Genomic DNA, 23,528 nt, shown 5'->3' on the forward strand with positions numbered 1-23,528 from the left:
TTCTATAGGATGAGACAAAGCCTAGACTCTCAAAATCATGTGCTAGTTATAAACACTATCAAAACTTATATATTCCTCATTTGTAGGACATTCAGTCAAAACTTGATTTCATAAAAATTGTAGCTAAAATTCTACATAAAATAGTATTTTCTGTAAATACATTAGAAAAAGAAAGATGAAATTATTTCCACATTTTAAAATAAGAAGAGTGGAATAAAACAAGCTATAAACTTGTTAATATAAACAACAACAGAGCTTTTAGTATCATGCACTCAGAAAATAAAAAATAAAAATTAGTTCAGGACTTTAAGGAAATTAAACATCTTGAGATCTCACATAATTTACTGAGTTGCTGCTGATTATTGCTCAATTAGTCTTTTTCCTTTCCTGGTTAAAATACAGGTGTCTTTAGGACTTAAAACTTCATTTGTGAGTATAAATTAAATGTTCAATATCCAATACATGAAAGATCAGACACTGATTTATTCTAACCAGAACATGTTCACTCTCCTCTGAATTTGTGCATTAAAAGTTGAGTGTAACTGTCAAGATTAGAAATAACTTAGTCTACAACATAAACAAAAAGTACTAAGGTAAGAAAAAGACATCACTGGAACAGACTGTGCAAGGAATTTCTTTAAGGCATTAACCAGACCTAAACCTGATTAAGTGTCTAATTGGCTTGATGGCAAGAAAACAAATGCTATATACAAGTTCATGGTGAAAGAGTTATAGAGGCTTCAGGAGAGCTGAACAGACAAGATGTTTAAAAATCTAAAAGCAGTATTTTCTAGAGCAAAATTATCACCTGAGGAAGCACTTTGCAAGAATGAAGGTGTCTCCTCACCATCCAAGGTATCTACAGGCCAGGTATAGCTTTTTATGGTTTACCTTTTGTTTAGGAAGTATTTATGTAAATGCCAAAGATTATTTATGTATATGGCATTATTATAATGCCAGGATATTTATGTAAACAAATGCTGTAGAATTTCAAACATGCTTACTGTGCACAGAATCAATCTTTAGCAAAACAAAATTAATGTTTTTATTCCTCTCTTCCCTCCCACCTTTTCTTTCTGAAGGAAGCAAAGATTTCCTCCTTTTGTAAACTGCTTTACAAATAGGGCTAACCTCAAATAGTACATACAAGCTTATGAGAGGCTTTCACCAACATTGCAAATGGCAAATTAGAAATACTGGTATGACTGCTTTTGATGTGCTGATGTATTCCTCTTCATCTTGTTCCCTGCTGGCAGGAAATGTCAGTATATCCCTTCTGAATATTGGAATGCCATACAGCTATATATCAACCTGCTTCTCAATAAGAGCTGAAAAGGCAAAGTAGTTTCGTAGCTTTTCTAGGTAGTATTTTATTTGGCTTGGTTTTACAAATGTAACTCCTATTTGAAAAATACAGTAATTTGTATTAATCTACAGCCTATATTTTTTATTTGGTAGTTCTTTACTGTAAAAGTTAGCTCGTTATTTTTGTTTTAATTAATGGAATATTTTATAATGAGACTATGTTACTTTTGAATTATCTTTTCCCAATAACATCCTAGACAGTTTTTTGTTTTATTCTTGCTTGACAGAATCAAAACTTCGAAAGGCAAACTGGCAACAATTTGGGGTTTCACCAGTTAACTGGTTAACCAATTAAATGAGTTCTTTAGTATCAGTCTGAGCTATTAATCTGAATTCTTGTTTAGGGAAACAATTGAAATTCCACCATTGTAAAGTTAATTTTAAATAAGCAGTGCCTTTTCACACATCCACTATCGAGCATATAGAAAGACTCGGACTTAACTTCTGGAAGCCTTGAACTACATGTACAAAAATGCCATAAATTTTATAGTTTTACTTAAAGTGATAAAACCATGAATATTCGTAAGTCTGAATCATTTCCTAGAACTGATGTTTTTCTGAAGCTCAAAGGCTTGTATAAACCCACGAAGAGGCATGTTTTAATCCAGCCCAACTACAACTCAAATTTGATTCATTCTAAAGATGTAAAAAACAACTGCTTTATGGATAGATACATGCACAGCACCATCCACAAAAAATGGCAAAATATCTATGTTCAGCAAACTTCTCATACCTCAGATCTGCAGGCAAAAAGTATTGTTTGTGCTTCTTTTAAAGTTCTGCACACCAGTTTTCTGATGTCATTGTCGTGAAAGAGTAAAAGTTCTGAATCTCAACAGTTAATTTCTGTTTGGCCTGATACCTCACTTGGAAAACTGGAGACATGGACTCCTTCTTTCACCAGAATAATTCCATAGATTAGTGCAACACTAAGATCATAACAGCAGCAGCCTCCGCTATTACATACTGTTAAAATGGAGGCAGATGAATGGGTCAAGGATTAAGACATTTCCTGCCAGCAAGAAGATACCATCTAAAGAGAAAAGAAGAAATTTACATAACACATAAAACCAGACAGGAAAAAACAAATACTTTCATAGAAAAAGGCAACCCCCAAATTAATCTGAGAGACTCAAAGAGAAGGTCACAATTTAGAGGAAGAGGGGAAAAAAAGACCTGAAATCTTCTGAAGTCAAGTATTTTTCCATATGTTTATACTCTCTAATATTTTTCTCTACTAATCAACACAATAAACACCAGGCAAATTCATTCTATCTGGGATAAAAAAAAAGGCTTACAGTCTTGATTAACAGCATGCTGTTTCATGGTACTGTGAACACCTAAGACTCCTCATACACTACTCACTCCCTTCTCAAAGGACCATCCTGTCAAAGCCAGACAAACCAACGTACATGAGGACTTGGTTCATGAATCTAAACCAGTGTGGGAGGAAGTTTGTGGGGTTTTGTTTTTTTTTTTGCAGTGAAAGTCGATTCTGCCTCTATATTTTGTGAAGATCGAGATTTGTCAGTGCGGTAAGGTAGCTCAAAACATACCAGGCCTCTTAGTCCAGCAGGAGGTTTAGGCAAAAGAATGACTGATTCAGAGATGCAGACCCGTTTGTAAGTGGCAGCACTGAACACATTAGCCTTGATGACAAGAAGAAGGCTCTGGGAGCACACTATGGCAGAACTCCAGGCTAAGTAACTGGGTTTGCAGAGCAGATGTGAAGATATTAGTTTCTTATTTCAGCATCTAAGTCCTTTTGTGAACCTATGTGGAAAGTCTTCTCCAAGAACATACACAGAACACCCAGGAACAAAGCTCAGTGCCTGTCAGCTTGGTTAATCAAATTCCTAGAACGTTGCAGACATTAAACCATCCTAATCATTCTCAGCAAAGAGCATCTACAGTTTCTAATGCTGTTCATTTTTTTTAAGGGTGAAAATAAAAACAGAGCTGAACCACAGAAAGCAGAGGCCAATAAGAAAACAGAACTCATACCAAAGCAACAAGGTTAGTAGCAAGCTATTTATGAGTACACTCAAAGATTATCTGAACAAAATGTATGTAACACTAAATAGGACTGTAAATTTTTTTTTTTTTCTTCCAAATCCTCTGCCAGGTGCCTAATTTGGGTTTTTATTTGTGGAAGAAATTAAGAATTCTGAATTCCCACTGACCCCAAAGCAATGATTTGTTACAGAAATACAAGCACAATCCAATAATAATAAAAGGCAGAAAGCTTTAAAGCACAGTCCCTTCATGAGCTTGTCCACTTAATCAGCTAGTCTAAGAAAACCTGTTTCTTCTTACTGTAAGTTGACGGCTTAGAAATCTTATTATAAAATAAAGACATTTAGTAGCTAAAGACAGAAAACTGCATGTTTTTAATGTATCTTTTGAATGTATTTCTCATATGTATCAAAAAACTGCAAAGACAAGACAGACTTTATCTGACATTCAAATCTTTGGTTGAACAGCCATTCAAAATTTCTTAAAAAAAAAAACCAAACAAACAAATAACTGAAAAAAAAGGCAATGACATTAAAAATTATTTGCCATCACCATTCAGAAGACATTCAGGGCTAGGACACAGGAACATAGAGCTCAGGGCAGCAATACAAGGTAATTATTTGCCTAAGCAGCTGAATACAGCGGCAGCTGGCTATGGCTACTCTGACCCCCTCTTCCCCTGCCTCCCAACAGCCAAGCTGATTTTGCTCATACTAGAACCAGAATGTCTGCTGCAGCAGCTATCAAAACAAAAGCCCAGGATGGGTGAAACAACATCAGTTGCTGGGCCATGTTCCCTCTTCCTTCACAGCAGGCACTCTAGCCCTTTCCTTTTCCATCCTCTAGTACTGGAGAAAAACACCAAGTCCAGTTTTCCTGTCACCTCTTATTTTTCCTTTGGGAGAACAATTCAGGTTCATTTCACTGGAGCAGCAAAACAAAGGCAGAGAAATGTCCAGCTTTCTGTGGAGAGGAGCAAGTAGGAAAATGTTGCAAGGAAATTTACATAATCGTTACTTGTGCTTTGTGTAATCATAACAAGAATCACAATTCCTTTCCTCATTTAATGAAACTTTAAACAGAGTCCATTTAATGAAATTACTTTGTTAGATAACGTCTGTAGCAGTAAAGAAGGGTAAACAAAGTCTTACATGAATTAATTGTAGCAATAAGCTAACAAAGGAAAAAAAAATCTGAAGTTTCATTGTTTCTTTAATAATATTAAATCAAAGATGCTATCCCACACAGAACGTGTCATTATCAAAATTTCTTTTACTTCCATCCAAAACCTGATCTAATTTTACAGATTAATGTAATTCATGAATCTATATTTTGTAATACTAAATTTTATTTTTTTTTTCCTACTGAAATATAAAATAAGTGGTGACATAGAAGTAACTACCTCATCAATTACTTCAGGAAAATATAACAACATACTTCGGCTACATGTTTGTTTGGGTTTTTTTAAATCCATGGTCTCCTGGAAGGTGCTTCAAGTCTCATTTCCAATCAGGCACAAGACAGCTTCTCATTTTCCATGTGGGTATTAATAAGTTAGAAAGACAACAGCTATACAAGCCAGAAAACTAACATAGGGTCCTCTCCTCAGGAGAAACTTCTGAATTCCAGCACCCTGTACTTAAGCCCTTACCATCCAAGCTGAATAAGGAACTCCATCAGTTTCTTATTCTTGGCAGAAAAATGAGGCAAGTCTCAAGCAGTTCACAGGAGGGTCTAGACAAAGACTATTGCAAAACTTGGTGAACTTTGCATCAGACCTAAAATCACGTTGACAGCAGCTAGAAAATGAAAATAGGAATAACTGCAGGTAAGTAAAGGACAGGAGACAGGAGAAAGCATTTTTTTGTGTACATACATATTTGGGTAGAATTATCAAAAACACGACCAAGGCTCATCCAGCACAAGTTAAGAGAGATCATTTAAATGGAAAACTCAAAACCAGTTAGAGAAAAGCCTTTTCAAGATCTATTAGCTTCTCTGGTATAACCAAAATAAAATAGATTAATAAAGAGTAAAGCCCCTAATCACAGTTGTGGTTTGCAGCTCTGTAGACTTGAAAAACAAGTCAACAGTAGAGCTTAACTCAACCCTCCTTCTCACATGGCCAAAATTAGTCATCACCTTCTCCCTTTCTCCTAGCACTTAACAAGGCAGCATGATGTTCTCAGCACAGATTAGAACTCAGCAGGAGGCACAATTGGAGCCCATTTGGTTAAAACTTGGCCACTTAACATCACTCAGAAACACCTGGTACTTTTGGCTTCTTTGCTGGCTACTCATTTCCTCATGTCCACCTCCTCAGGTGCCCACTCTCTCAGTAGCTCACTCTGTAATTAATTCTCAGCCCTTAGTCAGTTTTTTCCATAATGGATAATTACTTTTTTATTATTTGTTCCCTGTACATCGTGAAGTGTGATTCACCTAATTACAGGGTCTCTGTGATATTGAATCCAATTGCTATAATTTCTTTGCATGTTTATCACTTCCTATAACTGACTGGCTATACAAATGTCACTGTTAGGGTTATGGTTATGTTATTTAGAAGGCCACATCAAGACTCCACCTGCTAACCGGTGTCTGCATTATCATTCTCTGTATCACAACTTGTTTTGTCCTCCTAGCAGATCCTTTCAGTATGATTCTTTCCAACTCGGTCCCTTTTCTTTCTCTAAATCCTCTCAGCACTGTAGTTAAGTACTCCCCTTCTGAAGTCTGCCCTCATCTCCATCTCTTTTCCCTCACTAGAAACTGGCCTGTCTCCAACGTTCTGGGGTTTGGTTTTTCTACTTATACTAAATCAGCAAGTGTCTCAAAGATTCAAAGACATATTTATAGACCTTTTACTAAAGTTCATATTGACATCACTTTGTTCTTGGTAGGACTTGAGTGAAAAATCTAGACTAAGGCTATAATTTTTTCTTTATATGTGGTATAGTTGCACCTCTGGATCATAAAGTAGACAGAACCTTCCATTTGGGAGATTACCATGTTAACCCCCAGTGATATTTATTATCTTCAGAGCCTAGATGCTTTGGAAAGTACCCAGAAGATATATAACATGTTATATACCTGCCTACAACTTATATGCAAGTGCCATTCTAAAATGTGTGAGATTTCAGGGCTTTTCATAGTCAGAAAATCTATATCCTAAGAGAAGCCCAGGCAGAGTAAAAAAAAAAAAAAAGAAAAAAAAAATCCAAAACAAAACAAAAAAATTACAGTAACAAAACCGCACCAAAAAAAAAAAAACAAAAAAAAAAAACAAAACAACCAATTAACTGAGAATTTTAACTGACATCTTTGAATGTGTAGCAGCTCAAAGGGCTGCTCAAAAGAAACTTCAGTCCATGACATACTCTCTCTCAGTGAGTACTTTTTTGTTTTGGTACTCAAGGTATATTCTCTTTTCCACTAAATATTTCACCAAAAAAAAGAAAAGCAGCAGAAGCTACTGAAAGTTGCCACCTTTTATATATTAGCATAGCTGTTTTGCCTCCACACTTGCATAATAAGGGAGTTCAAATCTGTATCTTTCACATTCCAGTAGGGTTCCCTAGCTACTCACGTAAAATCTAGACTAGAGAGATGTGGGAGGAAATTCTGTGGCCCTCCCAATTGCTGGGCCAGGGTGCAGAAAACAATACAAAAACCTGTGAAGTCTGGAAAATTTAAATATAACACAGAGCCTGGAACTAACCTAGAAGTTAATTGTAACACTATCCTTATAGGTAGAATGAAGAACTTTAATTTCAGGATGTATTTATATTGTTGAATCTTTAAAAAAAAAGAAAAAAAATTCTCAGAATGAAAATTTGACTGTATTGCAAATAAACAAGGCCCAGAGTCAAGATTTTCTCTTCTCAGAGGAAAGCTTTAATCAGTAGCTTCTATGTAAAAGATAGTCACTCGGTTCTCCTGTAGATACAAATAAAGCAGATATATTTATTAAAGGTACAAAATCACTATTGCTGTAAAACCCCTGCTAATAAGGCACTAACTCTTCATGGACTATGACCAAGTTATAAGCTCCTGATAATCATAGAATGTTTTGTGTCATCTACTTCCAACTCCTCTGCCATGAGCAGGGACACCTTCCACTAGACCAAGTTGCTCAAAGCCCCATCCAACCTGGCCTTGAACACTTCCAGTGATGGGGCAGACACAGCTTCTCTGGTCAACCTGTTCCAATGGCTCACCACCCTCACAGTAAAGAATTTCTTTCTAATATTTAATCTAAACCTACCCTCTTCCAGGTTAAAGCCATCCCCCCTTGTCCTATCCTCCTTCTATCCTTAGCGCTTGTAAAAAGGTCCTCTCCAGATTTCTTGTAGGCACCCTTCAGTAACTGGAAGCTGCTCTAAGGTCTCCCCACAGCCTTTTCTTCTCTAGGCTGAGCAAGACCTGCTCTCTTAGCCTGCCTTCACAGGACAGGTGTTCCAGTTCTCTGGTCATCTTCAAAGCCCCACTCTGGATTTGCTCCAATAGGTCCACATCCTTCTAATGTGGTGGGTGCCTGAGCTGAACACAGTACTATAGGTGGGGTCTCGCAAGAGAGCAAAGGGGCAGAATCACATCCTTGACCTGCTGGTCACACTGCTTTTGATGCAACCCAGGATACAGAAGGAGGAACATTTACATTAAGTGTTGAATTTCACAGCTAAAATGTATCTTTGGCTTGTTTTAAATCTGACTCTTAAGCTGCTTTACAAAAATTTCCCCATAGTGCCTGAAAATCACGGCTTAAGTAACTGCTTTGTGTTTTAAAAATACAAATCAAGTACAGCATTTTGATATAATATGCTTCAGCTTAATGAACTAAACCTGTCAATGCAAAGAGACTTTCAAATAATAATCTTACTCCATGTCTTCTTGTCTTTTATACTCTTCACTGGCACTCAGTCAACAGACATAAAATGTATTTTTTCAAAGATTTCTGAGAATTTGAATCTGTTTAATCAGCTTGCTTCTACTCCTGCTGATGTGAAGTCTTTTAATTCCTTTCAGATCTTTATTTATCACAAGTGACAGGGCTAAATTCTAGGAAAACAAACCCAACTTCTTCATACCATCTTTGTTTCTTTACATGGAAAATAAACTTATAATACTTTTGTTAGCAACTGAAGTTGGGGGTTAAGATGGACATACTTACTGTTTATTTTACTTCTACCCCACTGATTTCTGAACTGTCTTCCCCTGCACAGAACATTTGTTAAAAAAAACATTTCTTGGAAAGTCACTGAAGTTTGTATTTTGTAGCATCAGAACTGAAGCTTCTCCTCTCCTTCATCGACAGATTTCATGTGTGTTTATTTCTCTTGACATCTTCATGAATCTATAGCCATCTTTCAAATATTTATGTACATAGCTCAAGAACACCTCTGGGAGGCAAAAATCCCTCCAGTTTACAGGTGATACGTAATACAAATCCTGTGCACTGTCTCTTCGTACTCAGTTTCTCCAAGGGCTGTTTGAAAATTAAACCCTGAACTTGCAAAGTCAAACCCCAATTGACCAGCACATTGGGGAACATGAATTTCTCTGCCTTCTCTTCAGTTCCTTGTCCAGCTCTGGGTTGACTATTTCTGGCACCCACAGATAACTCTGTCTAGGTCTTGTCTCTGATCCTCTTTAAGAAATGAATTCCTGTAAGAGTACTAGGGCTTACACAATTCTTAACCTTACTAAGAAAAAAAATCTAGAATCTTTTCTCACTAAGAAAAAAAATCTAGAATCTTTTCTCACTAAGAAAAAAAATCTAGAAGCGCTCACTGTCCTTCACTTACTTTTGTTCCAATGCCATTTCAAGTAACCACTTTCCTTGTAAGCAGCTTAACAGTTTACTGTTGTAACTGGTTTTAGCCCTTTGAAATTAATAAAAACTCTCTAAATATGGAGATAAACTACCAGAAAACTACTCTTAAGCTACCTGTCTAAACAAATTCAAGGTCTGATTTTCTTTGAGCTGTCTTGAGTTTAAAGTACACAACAGGCTCCTGATTTATTTACTATGATGTTTTTCTGCCAAGCTTTTAACTCTATAATCATATTACTTAAAGCATTTATGAAGGCTGACTTTGTTCCTCCTTTATCCAAAGTGTCAGACTGATGAGAGCTTTCAAATTATCTTTCAGCATGAAAATTTAAAATAAAGATATAAGACTAATTATAAAAATTCATCACTTAAGGCCATTAAAATGGCAAGAGACTATAACATTTACATAGTTTCAAACTGCAAACTTCCCACTTACACAGCTTCTAAAAAGTACTTGCAACAAAAATGAAATAATTGACTAGCCAAAGTTCTACATACTCACATCCTTAATGATATACTTCGATCAAAATTTACTCAGGAGCAAACAGGACTGTCATGGCAGCTGAAATAACAAGAGGTTTAACATAATTCAAATACTGTAGTATAAATAATGTCATTATCATTTCTATGCATAACCAAATAAGCTACTCTTCATTTTTCTTCCTGGATTTTACAATGCATTTCTGTACAGATCTATCTATCTTTTTGTCCTTTCTGTATTTTTTTTTAAATAAGCACACACTAAAATTCATCATACTGCATGAGTTCTTCTCACTTATAAATATAGAAGAGCTCTGTATTGACCATTGTTGACCTGGCTACAGATGCATCTAGTTTAAAAACCACAAATGAGTTACATATTCTAAAAAGTACAGTCATCAGAACCATGTTCTGGACAGCTGGCACTGTAATAAAAAGGAAAGTATTCAAAGGCCAGGTCCCAGAATCAATGTTGTGCAGCGCTTGTCCTCTAAAGAAATAATGTCAGCCAACCTGTGATTCCTCCAAAAAAATATCACCATAATTCTTTAAAAATTGTTATTCACAAACTAAAACCTTTTTTCTAGATACAGTACCAGCAAAAGAACATGAGCCTTCAAAAACTGAAAACTTAACTGAACCAGCTAAGACAACTCAACAGGAACAGCATCAGCAAAAAGATGGGAAAGAGGATGCTAAGTGAGTAAATTCAATTTAAAAATTTGTGGTTTTTTTTTTCTCTGACATCTTGACTTAACATTTCTGTGTGCCATGTTTCATCTCTTTTGGAGTCCCTCCTGTCCTGTAAGGTTCTGAAGAGCTGTATTTCAAATCTAAAGCAACCATATGTGTGAGATATTCATTTAGTATGTGCTTTTGATATTTTCCTTTGTAGGCCATCCTAAATTGTAGGAATGAAGAAAAGGATTTGCTCCACTACACTTATATATTAATTCTAACAATGCTGCTGCTCAGTTATCATTACTCTGTCTTAGCAATGGAGAAAGTCCAAATAGCTGGAATGTTCATGACATCATTCTGACTTGAAAGCTTTTTCCCCTGCACATTTTTTTGCTGAGCTGTACCATTAAATCAGAATTTGTCCCCTCAACCAGAGGTTTAAGGCTGTCTCTTCCCAAGAAGAAATAAATAAATTAAACAGCTATGTCCCTTCAGAGAAAATCTAGGGTAATTCAACATTTTAAAAATCTTTAGTGACCATTTTGCTAAAACAGAAATAAATATGAAGTCTAGAAAACAGTAATCTTGGAATAGCTCACATTCATTTACAGAAGCATAGATTTATAAAATCATAAAGTCATTTGGGTTAGAAAGGACCTTTAAAGGTCATCTAGTCCAACCCACCTGCAGTAAACAGGGACATCTTCAACTAGATCATGTTACTCAGAGCCCCGTCCAACCTGACCTTGAATGTTTCCAGGCCTAGGGCATCTATCACTTATCTAGGCAGCCTGTTCCAGTGTTTCACCACTCAGTCTGTTCATTCCTCTACCTGTGCTGTTACCAGGGGTTGCCCCAGCTGATGTGCAGGATCTTGCACTTGGCCTTGTTGAACCTCATGAGGGTCATATGGGCCCACTGCTCAACTTGTCAAGGTCTCTATAGGTGGTATCCTGTCTGTCATGTGTATCAACTGCACCACTCAGCTTGGTGTCATCTGCAGACTTGCTGAGGACGCACTCCACCCCATTGCCTATGTCAATGATGAAGATATTAAACAGCTTCATGGAACAGCTAAGGCTGGAAGGCTGCTTCAGATGGAATGAGGTCCAAACTCCTGCTAAGAGCATTTAAGGGTTAGACCCAAATCTGAAGTTAGATCAGGTTGCCCAGAACTTTGTTTAGTATAACTATGAATGTGTATCTCCAAGAACAGAGTTTTTACAGTTTCTCTGGGCAATGCAGTCCATCGTTTGACCATCCTTATTATGAAAATTATTACTTTACATCTAAGTAATTTTTTCCTTTGCTCTAACTTGCTTCTGCTGCCTCTCATTCTTTTGCTGTGCACCACCAAGGACAGTCTGGATCGATGTTCTCTATAACCACTTACTGGGTAGTAGAACACTTAATTTCCAGCTTGAACAAACCCAGCTTTCTCATCATCTCCTCATATGTCCTGCTCTTTAGTCCCCAGTTATCTCAATAGCTATCTGCACCATGTGGTTAGTGCCTTTCATGTACAAGGGAGACTACAGCTGGATACTGATGCAACCTCATAAATGTTACACAGAGGGAAATAACCACTCCCTCTGAATCATAAATAACCACTCCCCCTGAATAACCAATCCCCCTGAACTCCCCTGTTTATTTAAAGCATAGCACACAGTTAGCCTTCATAAATGCAAGAACACATTGCAGATTTATGTTTAATTTGTTGTCCACCAGGACTCTCAGATACTTTCACGCAAAGCTGTTTTCTAGTCACTCATGTCCAAGCCTTTACTCTTGCATGGGGGTTATTCCATTCCAGGCACAGAAACATGCATTTGCCTTTGCTAAACTTCGTGGGTTTCCTGCCAGTCTGTCCTCCCAATCTGTTGAGATACCTTTGAGTGAAAAATAATGGATACACTAAATCCAGAACAGGGTAAACACATCTCCTGCTTGCTTTTGTCTTCTATTATTTTGATTACCATGATGACAGAAAGCAAAAGACTTTCCCTGACATGGATTTATTTAATTTATAGAAAAGATTATCTATTTCCTCTTCTTCACCAAGACAGACTTTGTATTTCAATGACAAAGAATAATCCAGCAAAATGCTACTGCATACCCCTCTATAAAGTAATGTATACAATTAAAAATAATTCTGACTAGAATGACTGGAAATTTTATAAATAACTTGGTAATTTGAATGTGAATCAGTAGGTCAAAAGTAAAAATCTTAAAAAAGCATCTCCTTTTTTTGTCACTGTAGAACATGATGTAAGATGGTTATAGTTCCACTGATAAACCCTGTAACCATGGTTAACATAATTACTATATGCTTATGAAACAAATGAGTATTTTGCTTATTAGTAGAAGACAAAATCTGCCTGTTAAAAGGAAATTAAAAACATTTATCTTAAACATTGTCTTCTCAAAGTTGTTCTGACTCACTGTCATGTGTGCATCCTGTTATATATTGTCAGTCTAATTTCAGCTGCAGCTTCTAAAAATACAGTAAAACTTATTAAATTCTACTGTCGAAATGGTTATCCACTAAATTCTGTAGTAGGGCTTGGAAGGCATGGTGCTGGTGTCACTGTCTCTGTATGGAACCAAACTAAACAAGTCTATCATGTGACTTTCAAAGCTGGAGGCAGAATAATTTCTAAAATGTGCCTTGGAGAGAATTTAATTCATTGTCCCTGAAGATTCATGGGAGTCTGTTCAGACACCATTCTTGATCAAGGTCACTACCTTATTGTGTCTTTGTTCAAATATACTCAGTTGATTTATAAGGAAAAATCTATGTAAACAAGTACACATATGGAGAATTTGAGTCAAATAGATACATGTAGTCAACAAAAATAGCAGGAAATGAAACATACTCAAATCACTCTCTGGCACTGAGGTCAACTAGAATAATGCAAAATGCCTCCTGAAAAGGTGCCAGTTGTGAATTATCTTAGTTTAATGCTAATTTCTGTGTATTTCCATGCCTCAAATCATTTGGAAAAGTGCTAGTTTAACTAGTCAAAACCATATCTAGGACTGTTTGTACAGCTCAATGGGATAATCAACTTAGAGTCCCACTGCAAGTTTGCAAGAGACACCAAGTTGAGTGGTGCAGTTGATTCACTAGAGAGAAGGGGTGCAATACAGAGAGACCTTGACAGACTTGAAGAATGGGTCCATATGAACCTCATGAGGTTCAAGAAGGCCAAGTGCCGTCACTAGTATCTGTACAGGCTGGGGAATGAACAGATTGAGAACAACCTTGCAGAGAAGGAATTGGGGGTGTTGGTGGATGAAAAATTAGCTATGAGCTGGCAATGTGCACTAGCAGCCCAGAAAGTCAACCGTATACTGGGCTGCATCAAAAGAAGCATGACCTGAAGGTCAAGGGAGGTGATGCTGCTCCTATACTTTGCTCTCATGAAATCTCACCTGGAGTACTGCATTCACCTCTGGGGCCCCCAACAGGTTTAGGGCCCATCCAGCAAGTCCAGTCAGGAGCAAAAAAACCACAAGGGTCAGAGACAGGACTGGAAACAAGACTACAACATGACTCCAAAGTCCATCTGGGAGACAGAACCAGAGACCAAACTGGAGCTAGATACACCTATACATAGCTCAGGCAGTGACAAAGACCTGGGCTGAATCGGGCATCCTAGGCCCATGGGCAGAGGGTGTGGGTAGAAGTCCCACTGGAGGCTGCTCAGGGCAGCCTGTTGATGTACTCATGGTCCTGATACTATATTTTGAATTAGATAGACTATTTTCCTATGCTGATCATCCTCCAAGAGATTAAATGTAGTAACAAGTCGCTTGATCTTCACAGTAAGAAACCATTAGTTTGCCCATAGACTGCAAGATACATAATAAGGTAAGGTTTGTGGATATATAACTATTCACAAGCCATATGCATCCACAGCACCTCAGCTTTCATGGGAAGTATGTTAATAGAAAAGGTTTTGCCTTATCTTTTGCTTCTGTGACTTTTGGTTCTTTAAAATGCCCGTGCAAAAGAAGAGGAAAGAAGTCAGTTATCTTGTTTGAAACAGCACACTTTTCATTTAGATCTGACCTGTGTTTCTCCATGCAGAATTTCAGGGGAAAATTATGAATTTCCATGTAAGAATTTTAATTTTTTAAATCTTGGGTAATATGGCTTTATGAAACACTAACTTACCTAAAATCAGTAAGACTACTTATATGTAAGACTGTGTGTAAGACTGTGCACCATCTGCATCTTTCCAGGTCAGCTACATTAGAGTAGATTTTTACTCATGGGGCAGCACAGCCTGTATTACCTATATATATGTAAAAACAGGTTTTTGAACTTCCCCTGAAAGAACAAATCTGTTGTTTTTTCTCTTGCTAAGTGAAAGACAGGTTTGACAAAGACTGCATTTACTTCTGAAATTTCAATAGAAATTGTTTGTCCACAAGAAAAAAAAAATAAAAATTTTGCTTTCCTTCTCAGCACTCCTCATCTTTAAAATGCAGTAGCACATGGCAGTGCACATTAATAAACACTAGAGAGACACAGCACTCGTCTCAGCCAACTGAATGCTACGTCTGAAAGAGGAGACGCACAAGAATGGCTGATGTGCCAAGGTGCTGAATTACAGCCGAGTGACTGAAACTCTTAATGCCTGTTTCCTAAGCTTTGACAGGATTGCACACAAGTCATCCTTGTCTGCCAATATATTGTTTCTCCTATCCATCTCTCCGTCTTTAATGATAATGTATCAGAATGATAGGTAATTTCCATGAATAGCTATTTGCTGAGCAATAATAACACCTGGGAAGGAGGGCTAAGGCTATGCTGTCTCTTCACAGCAAGAAACGAGGGAACAGAACAACACTCAAGACCTCATTTGCAGTCTAATAGAAGACGGTGGAGTCTTATTAGCAAGGAACTAGAACAAAACATCATTGCAGCCTTTATAATATATGGAGATTGCTTTCTGTTGGAGGGTTCATAAAAACACATATGTGAACACACAATCCTATATTTTTTTGAAATGCAGTGCAAGCATTTTGTGTGAGATACTGTGTAGCACTTAAGCAAATACATCACATTACGAGGGAGCCACAAGGACCAGCCCCTGCCCTAGAGATGGGAAGTTCCCAGTATGGTGGACAGGGAAGGGAGGGGCTTCCCCAGACTGGGACTGATGCAAGACCAGCAGGGCAGACAGAAGGTAGCAGCCAAGGCCAGCCCATAGCCCATATCACCAGGCAAGCCTGTGGCAGCAAGGCAGGTGCGGAGGCAAGGTGGGAAGGAAGTCAGTGCCCAGTAAAGGGAACTGGGGTCAGATACAGCCCCAGGACAGCCAAGCAGACAGGGCTGTGTCAGGAATGATGCCAGCCTGCAGGTGTGGGGCAAGATCCATGGGGACCATGGCCTGCTGCTCATCAGGAGCTGTAGCTGTGGGCCAGGCACTACCGAAAGATCTCCAGACCAGCTTGCTTTGCACACAGAAGAATATAGCCGTTTGTACACAAGAGAAAATGACAACATGCTTTGTGAGGGCACTGCTTGGAACCCAGAATCTAACAAAGAAAATTAAAAAGACATGATTTAAGTGATCACAAAGATCACATAGGAGAAACAAATGTGAAACCTTTGTATGACCCTACACTGAAGGCTGGGAGCCAACACAGAAGCTGCGGCATGTGGTGCTAATGAAGTGGTGTAGAAAGCACTGATGAAGAGGAGGACTGTATTAGCATGTAAGAGCAGAGAAAAGACAGATGCCTAAGGAGAAAGTAGTAGTGGATGCCTGGTATCAAAGTTGCAGCAAGTGGTAGGAAAAGTATAGTATGGAAGAATGGTAAGTAAGGCATCTGAGAGCATAGATCAGAGAAAATGGAAGGCTGCAAAGAGCTTCTATGACCCCCTTCTCTCCTCTGTGTCTTTTAAAAGCCTTTAAGCCTGGCTGAAATTGTAAGACTGTTTAATCTTCCCAGATTACCAAAGTGATTACAATGTCCTATTTATACTAAGGCAGTACTCTGAAACCCCAGCCAAAGATCATGAACCCTACTCTGCAAAATGCTGTGTAAAATGACAATCTGTGTTTGCAGGCAGCATATCCAAGAGTACATGAGGAAAAAATATAGTGGGTAACCGGGACTTCAGAAGCTTTGAGATTACAACTCATGATCTTACATGTTCTGGGTTATGTTTAGAGGGGAAAAAAATGATATGCTGATATGCTACCTTCAGAATCTCAGTATTATGAGCAAAACATGTTCATATAAAATGCTCTAAATGAATTTTTCAGATTTTACAAAATACATGAGCATTCCCAACCAATAAACATATTCTTCTGATTCTGCTTTAAAATGCAGAAAAACACAACTTTCAACACTTATTAAAAAAGGGAGTTCCAGTGTTGCAAACTGCCATATGAGCACAGGGTTAAGGAAGACTGAGTTTTGTGCTTGTAGTTTGTCTTTTCCATAGCCACATCCTGGTACCTAGTAAGCTATACCAGTCCTTCTCAGGCTCATAAATGAGGTTTTTATTTTCCTCTCTAATTTGGCTAATAGCAAAGAAAGATAACAAAACAAAGATCAAGAGGCAATTTGCTATGTGGTGCATAGCCAGGTTAATAAAGAGAACTGCTGGTTGCATGTTCTTAGTGAGTAATGCACTTCATTTCGCTCAGTTACTTCAACCAAGAATATTACCGTGCTTATTAGTGCTTACCATCCACTAGTTGCAGCACATCAGTTCACCAAGCAGATGCATCTTAGGGAAACTATGCTAGACCAAGAACAAAATCTCAGCACCCTGTAAAACAGACCTAGCATCAAGCTTCTGAGAGTCTCCAGAAGTCCTTGATACCTGTAGGAACACCAGGGACACAAAAAGGTGACACTCATGGCCCTAAACTCTGATCGACTTGAGATAAAGTAAAACGAGGCCACTGAGCACTTCTGAAAAATCCCAGTTTAAACATAGTTCCAAGCATATTTTGTAAAGAGGCTAATACCATTCCTTAGTTGTTTCCAGATAATCACTGCAGTACTTGAAATTGTAAACAGTTGGAATGCATCTAGTACATTTTGTAAGCCTGACTGAAAAGACATTAATGTATTAAAAAATCAAAATACTTTTCCTAGCACTTATATTCCTGCTGCTTAGGTCTTTCTTTCAGACCTTATCACTTTTACTGCTTGGATTTGAATTTCTGCACTGGATAAATTGAGAACCTGCAAATTAAATAGAAAGGGAATGGTGTGCTGCGTGTACCAAAACAGATAAAACTTACTGTAATCATTGCTGAGATGTATTTTCCTGCAGCCTTTAAATTCTATCCATCCTGCTGGATGCAGTTACCCATTCTATTTAACTATACACAACAGTCATGTAGGTATCCTGAAATTAAAAAAGGGAGTGAATTCAGAAGTTTTTCCTTAAGAATAAATAAAGCGAGTAAAGGGGTAGGAATATCATTATACAGACTGAAATGCTGCTTTTTTTTCCCTTGCATTATTTGAAAACATGTATTCATAATATTAATATATATTTATTTTTGAGTGTATAAATGGGAGAAATATTTTTTTTAGAATATGTAAGGAAACAAGGGTATAGTTTGTCATAGTTTGCCACTGACTTATTTCTTTAATTAAAAGCATTTTCTGCAAATCCCTCATTGACCTTACATTTTTTGAAGGAAGAAGGTACCTCTTTTGTGATAGAAGAAATTATAATTTATTAAAAACATTACCTCTGCTATTGTTTGCTGAGTCAATTGTGTAGAAAAAAGCAAAGCAATGAGCACTGTGACTGGTATATTAGTGTGTGTAATATAAAACAATTTAAACTGTATTTATATTTGGTATAAATTACATTTATACCAAACATTTGCAAGTACATCGGGATCTTCTGTGATAGATCTAAGAGACATAACAGCTATTATCATTTAGTACAGAAAAACTGATTATTACTTTATGACAAATGAAGTATTCATGCCTATAACTAATCTTGCCCAATACTTTTTATTTAAAAAACATGCCTTCAGTTATTTATTAATTTTCCAAACATTATCTGTTTAAGATTAGAACTTTCCCTGTTGTGCAGCACAACAGAGGAAATGCTGACAGGCAGAGATATGAGGTTCAGATGGGAAGTCAAATCGGTCTGGCAGCACAGTCTTAGTCAGTGCCAGATAAATAATACTCAGGAGAAATGCGATGATGTTTTTCCTGCAGGGAACATGCTTACTCTTGCTGAATTTGGAAAAGAATGTGGCAGGAGCCTGCAGAAGGGGAAAGGATGGTCTTAGTGGTAGTTGGAATGATGACATCTCAGAGGATGACTTCTCAGAGGATGACTCTCACCAATTTGGATCTCTCACCAAATTCCTTTGTGATAAATTCCTTTGTGGGAAAACAACATGAAATAACTTCCTGCACAGGTGGCTGTATAGTGGTTTACCACTAACAAAGGTAGAATTGCAACAGTCAATTGCACCAAACTGATTTTATATAATGAGCACAGGTAAGAATAGTACATGGCATGAAGTTCAGGATATTGTGAAAGTCTGCCTGGATACCCAAGAATGGGGTAAATTCACTGGCCGCGCAAGCTGAATCTATACCACCAATTTTTATTTTTTTATGTGTACCCTTGCTGTTTAATTAAAGCTTCCTGGAGCATTGATCAGCTAAAAGATTCTTATCCAGGTACTCACATCTTTGCACACTGAAAATTATGAAATTAACTAATATTCTTTGTCATTCCACAATTATTACTTTTTCACAAATCTTTTTCTTTTGGAAAAAAAAAAGCAAACCCACCCAGTAATAGAAAATGAAAATGTTAAAATGGCCAAAAAGTAAGATAAAAGAGAAGGGACCATATATTTTGTCTTATGTTCATAGTGGGTAGGATAAATTGTACAAAAAGATTTTTCTTGAGAAAAAATTTGTAACTACTGAAAAAAATGAGAAAATAAATGAGACTAGTGGAGCACAAGAATAAATTATTCAGGAAGATTATGGAATAGCCATCACTAGACATATTTAAGAATAGGTTGGGCAAGAATCTGTCAGGAATGGCTTTGCTCTGTTGGGACTAGGACTGAAGGATGATTTAAAGTTCTCTACAGTCCTATGCTGGTGTGATTTTTTAAGGATCTGTATGAAAACAGATGAAAAATTAAAACATCTATTGAAAACTAAGTTTTTCAAATCTGAGACATTTTACTGCATGAGTTACACTATGAGAAATATTATAGTGTTTTAGCTTTTTATTCTTTGCAGATTAATAACATCTGAATAGAAAGTTTGAAGAAGGGTTTGTGCTGTGCTCATGAAGTCTGTACAGCACTGGATCATATGCTGATTAAGATGTTTTTCCCTTAGCCATCAATTATTATACGCTTATGTAAACAAGTTATGAGTTTCCATTTAAATATATTTGAGTGTAGCAGATGTTGTGTGGGAATGAGAAGAAATATCTTTAAGAATTCCTGATAAGAGGCAGATGTTCCAGACAGACTTAATTACTTAACAGATAAGAAAGCTCCAATGACACAGCACCAGGTAAGAAAATCAGTGAGGTAAAACTGCCTCACTTATTATCATACAGTTCTTTCTGAGAATATTATAGTTTTGTTCTAAAATTATTAGTGTCAGAAATGATTCTGCCCTTATTTTTTACATCATAGTAAATATGATGCAATTGCAGCGCAATTAAACAACTTTATATCACCAGTGACGTTTAAAAAATATGATTTTTCAAATTTAATTGATACTTTCAACATTCATACTACTTTCCTTTGCATAGTTTGCTCTGCAAAATTACTAAAAACGTAAAACTTTGTTCACATTTTAATACGGTACCTCAGTGAGAGTCCCATGTGTTCAGGATTAAGACAGACTTCTTAGAAAGTAGTGTAAAGAAGATTAGAGGATTCACAGCCTGTTGTGACTGAATAACTAGGAGGGCTGTCAAAGAAACTGAGTCCAGTGCCAGTATGCAGTGCCTTCCTTGAACATTGCTGCTTCTATATCCATTCTGAAGTATGAATACATGAGATATGAGAAATGGAAGACCTCTGCATTTTGCTTCAAAAACACTTGCTTAGGGACCAAATGAGTGTTACCTATACAAATCACTCATTTAAGTTCCAAGCCTTGATATTTTTCAAGTTTGTTAGCTGAAAAGGATTTCCTGTCATGCTGTATACATTATTTTACATTCTTGGGAACCAATGCCTAAAAGAGTTTTCATGATTTTAGCTGTCATAATCTTGAAGACTATCACATTATTTCAACTACTCCTCACATATTAGAAGGCTGTCTAGGATCCCTGCATTTAAAGGCTCAGAAGTTTTCTCGAGACCTTTAACTCATACTGATTTGTGATGCTCCTATTCATATTTATTCTTATTACAATACTGTTCCTCAGCTCAAATACCTCTTTTCCCTACATGACTCTCCACCAAAATTTCTAGGCAATGGTCCTAGTGGATATCAAGCTGTTTTCCTGTCCTTTATAAAGCCATGTTCCAAGTAGTCTTGATAATTCTGAGACTCTATACAGTGAGCTAGCTGGTCAGAATAACTGTAATTATTGGCTTATATACTAATGCTTCCTTCACTGGCAATATCAAATGCATTCTAGGGTAACATTTGCACCAGTATTTCTTCATAGCCAGCTTATAGTATGCTGTTGACTAAAACACTTGGATATTTAGCCTTTTGTCATCTGCAACTGACAATTCCACCCATTTACCCATTTAAAAAAGAAATACGTTCAGTTTATTTCTAAATGCATGTCTGATACATAATTGTAGTGTTAGATTTGTTCTCATTTTTAATTAATTGATATCAATAATTCAGTTTTTCCCATATAGGAATCAGTCCTACATTTTAATCTTCCAAATCCAATGTCTTATCAAATGTTATTAGCACACTACTATATTTTGTAGCAATGTCATGAAAGAAAATGTTAATGCTCACTCCTAAAACTCTATCAGCTTTCTGTGCAGATAATTCAGGCAATTCAGAGCAAGAACCTATCTTATTCTGAATATCTCCTCAGAGAAGATGCCTTCTATTGACTATCAATGGAGCATAATAAGAATAGCTAAAGTTAGCTTTTGGAATATCCTTATTCCTGTACTAAGCAGATGACTAACAACTCTTTTTCTGTTACAGAGAAACATTAAGTTTCCTAGTTATTACTTGTACTTGGGGATAAATAGAGTTTTCTGATTTCTATAACATTACCCACACTGGGCTTGTCAGCACAAACTGAAGATATGTTTTTGAATCAATACTTTTCATGATGCCTAGAACTACATTTTACTATCTCACTGAAACCTTTCTCAGCTGTACTGTCACATCTTGTGTGCATTTTTATAGCAATGCATTGTACATATGTATGAGTATGTATTGACATATCGCTCTGAAAATTATTTTAATCAGAGATTCTCCATCATTTATTCAAGGCTGTAAATTGTTTTTTTTCAAGACACAGTTGTAAATACAATCATAAATCATACTGACAGTGCTCAACAAAAGAATTAGAAGTTCTGTTGCAAGATCAAGAATTTTATTTCCAAGTAGAGAAAGTTTTTTAAGTGTTGCGAAAAGAAGGGTTATAACTGAAATCAGCAAAAAGTGGTCTGTATTTCTTTTCAGGCAGCAGTATACTTTTATGAAATACATTTTGTCAGAGGTCACCTGGTAGATAAAAGATGGAACTGCACTCAGGTATTTGGTGCTCATGGCCAAAAAGCAAGAAAGAATTAAACTTTAGATTGCAATGTACAAAACGGTAAACTTGATTTATTCTGATATAGCCAATTGAATTTCTTGATCCCTGTTTTGTTTGAACTCTTAACACAGAAAGCTTTCAAGCCATAGTATTTGATGGTGTTAAATACATTAGCATGCTCAGGACAGTATTTCCATGGCCTGTCCTTTCAAGGGCTATTTTCTTCCACTATGTTATGCCTAAGAGTTAGGTGTCTAACTCTTTTTTCTTGGCATGGGGAGAATTAAGCCACCGTAATTTTGTTCATTAAACAAACAAGTTTAATCCTACAAGTTCGAAAAATAAAACCCACAAAAGCAAAACATAAGAAAACTACGTTGTTGTTATACTTCTATTGTTACATATGTTGTTATTGTTAAACAAAACATGTTTAAAGTAGTAATAAAACTGTGTGCACAGTACATGAGCTGTGGTCCTGACCTTTTAGGCCATGTGAAATAGATACTTCAGCAGGGAATAAACATTTCTGCTCTGTAAAAGAGTATATGATGTAGTAAATAATACAGACCTAGGCTTATTGTAACTCATTACACAAAAGTCAGAGATAAATTTGATTAAAGGATAACATGTCAGCTTAGAGACAAATGCTAGCACCACCTAATGTGAGAGATGGAGCCCAGTTTATTAAAACTGATTTAGTCAATTCTGAATGGGCTTCGCCAGCCAAAACAATTTTAAGTGCACCTCCACACAAAGCACGTGTACAATACACATCTTCAAATCAGCAGTGTTCAACATGCATCTTCTAAAGCAAATTTAAAGTAAGCATTTTGTTACTACAAAATAATAGAGGAGGAGATAATGCAAACCAAATGAGAAGTAGGGCAAGGAAAATCAATTTCTCATCAACTGTGGGGCATATAACTTTAAACAAATTCGCAGTTTCTAATCAGTGCCAAATAATAATGTGATTCCTTTGGGCTACATTGCAATGATAAAGCACAAAATTCATGATAGAGGAGACTAACTTTTATTGGAAAGGCTGTGAAATAACAAGAAAATCATGTGCAACTTACAGGTTATCCCTAGAAAGCAGAAAAGGCCTTTGGCATGACAAATGTGATAAGTGTATTTTACTAAAAGATAGCCAGCGCTCTGAACAAATATAGCAACAGAAAAGAGTAAGAATGATTTTAAATTCCTTGTATAGAACCTGAAAAACTAATTGTGACATGTTAGTTCAAAAAAAGAAAGGATTTCGTTACACTGTAGATGGCTTGAGCAAAGGGAAAATGTGACACTAAAAGAACCATGACAAGGTTACAAAGTGTATCAGAATTGTTTGATTAATCTCCTGTCTGGGGAGTTTTAAGAAATAGATACTACAGAAGACTTAAATTAGAAGAATGATAAGCA

The 23,528-nt window shown here is 36.7% G+C and overlaps 1 protein-coding gene across 1 annotated transcript in view; it reads left to right on the forward strand.

Annotated features, from left to right (window-relative positions):
- Positions 1 to 608: 608 nt before the first annotated feature.
- Positions 609 to 23,528, forward strand: part of CNGB3 (cyclic nucleotide gated channel subunit beta 3) — a 59,000-nt gene continuing 36,080 nt past the window's right edge. The window contains exons 1-3 of the mRNA XM_061448169.1: positions 609 to 870; positions 3,306 to 3,381; positions 10,282 to 10,393. Of these exons, the coding sequence (XP_061304153.1) occupies positions 763 to 870; positions 3,306 to 3,381; positions 10,282 to 10,393 (296 nt within the window). The 5' untranslated portion in view covers positions 609 to 762. The remainder of the gene's footprint in view (positions 871 to 3,305; positions 3,382 to 10,281; positions 10,394 to 23,528) is intronic.

This window comes from Pezoporus flaviventris, unplaced genomic scaffold, assembly GCF_033815535.1.
Source record: "Pezoporus flaviventris isolate CSIRO_AGI_PZ_B2104156 unplaced genomic scaffold, CSIRO_AGI_Pfla_v1 ptg000007l, whole genome shotgun sequence".
Taxonomy (NCBI): Eukaryota; Metazoa; Chordata; class Aves; order Psittaciformes; family Psittacidae; genus Pezoporus; species Pezoporus flaviventris.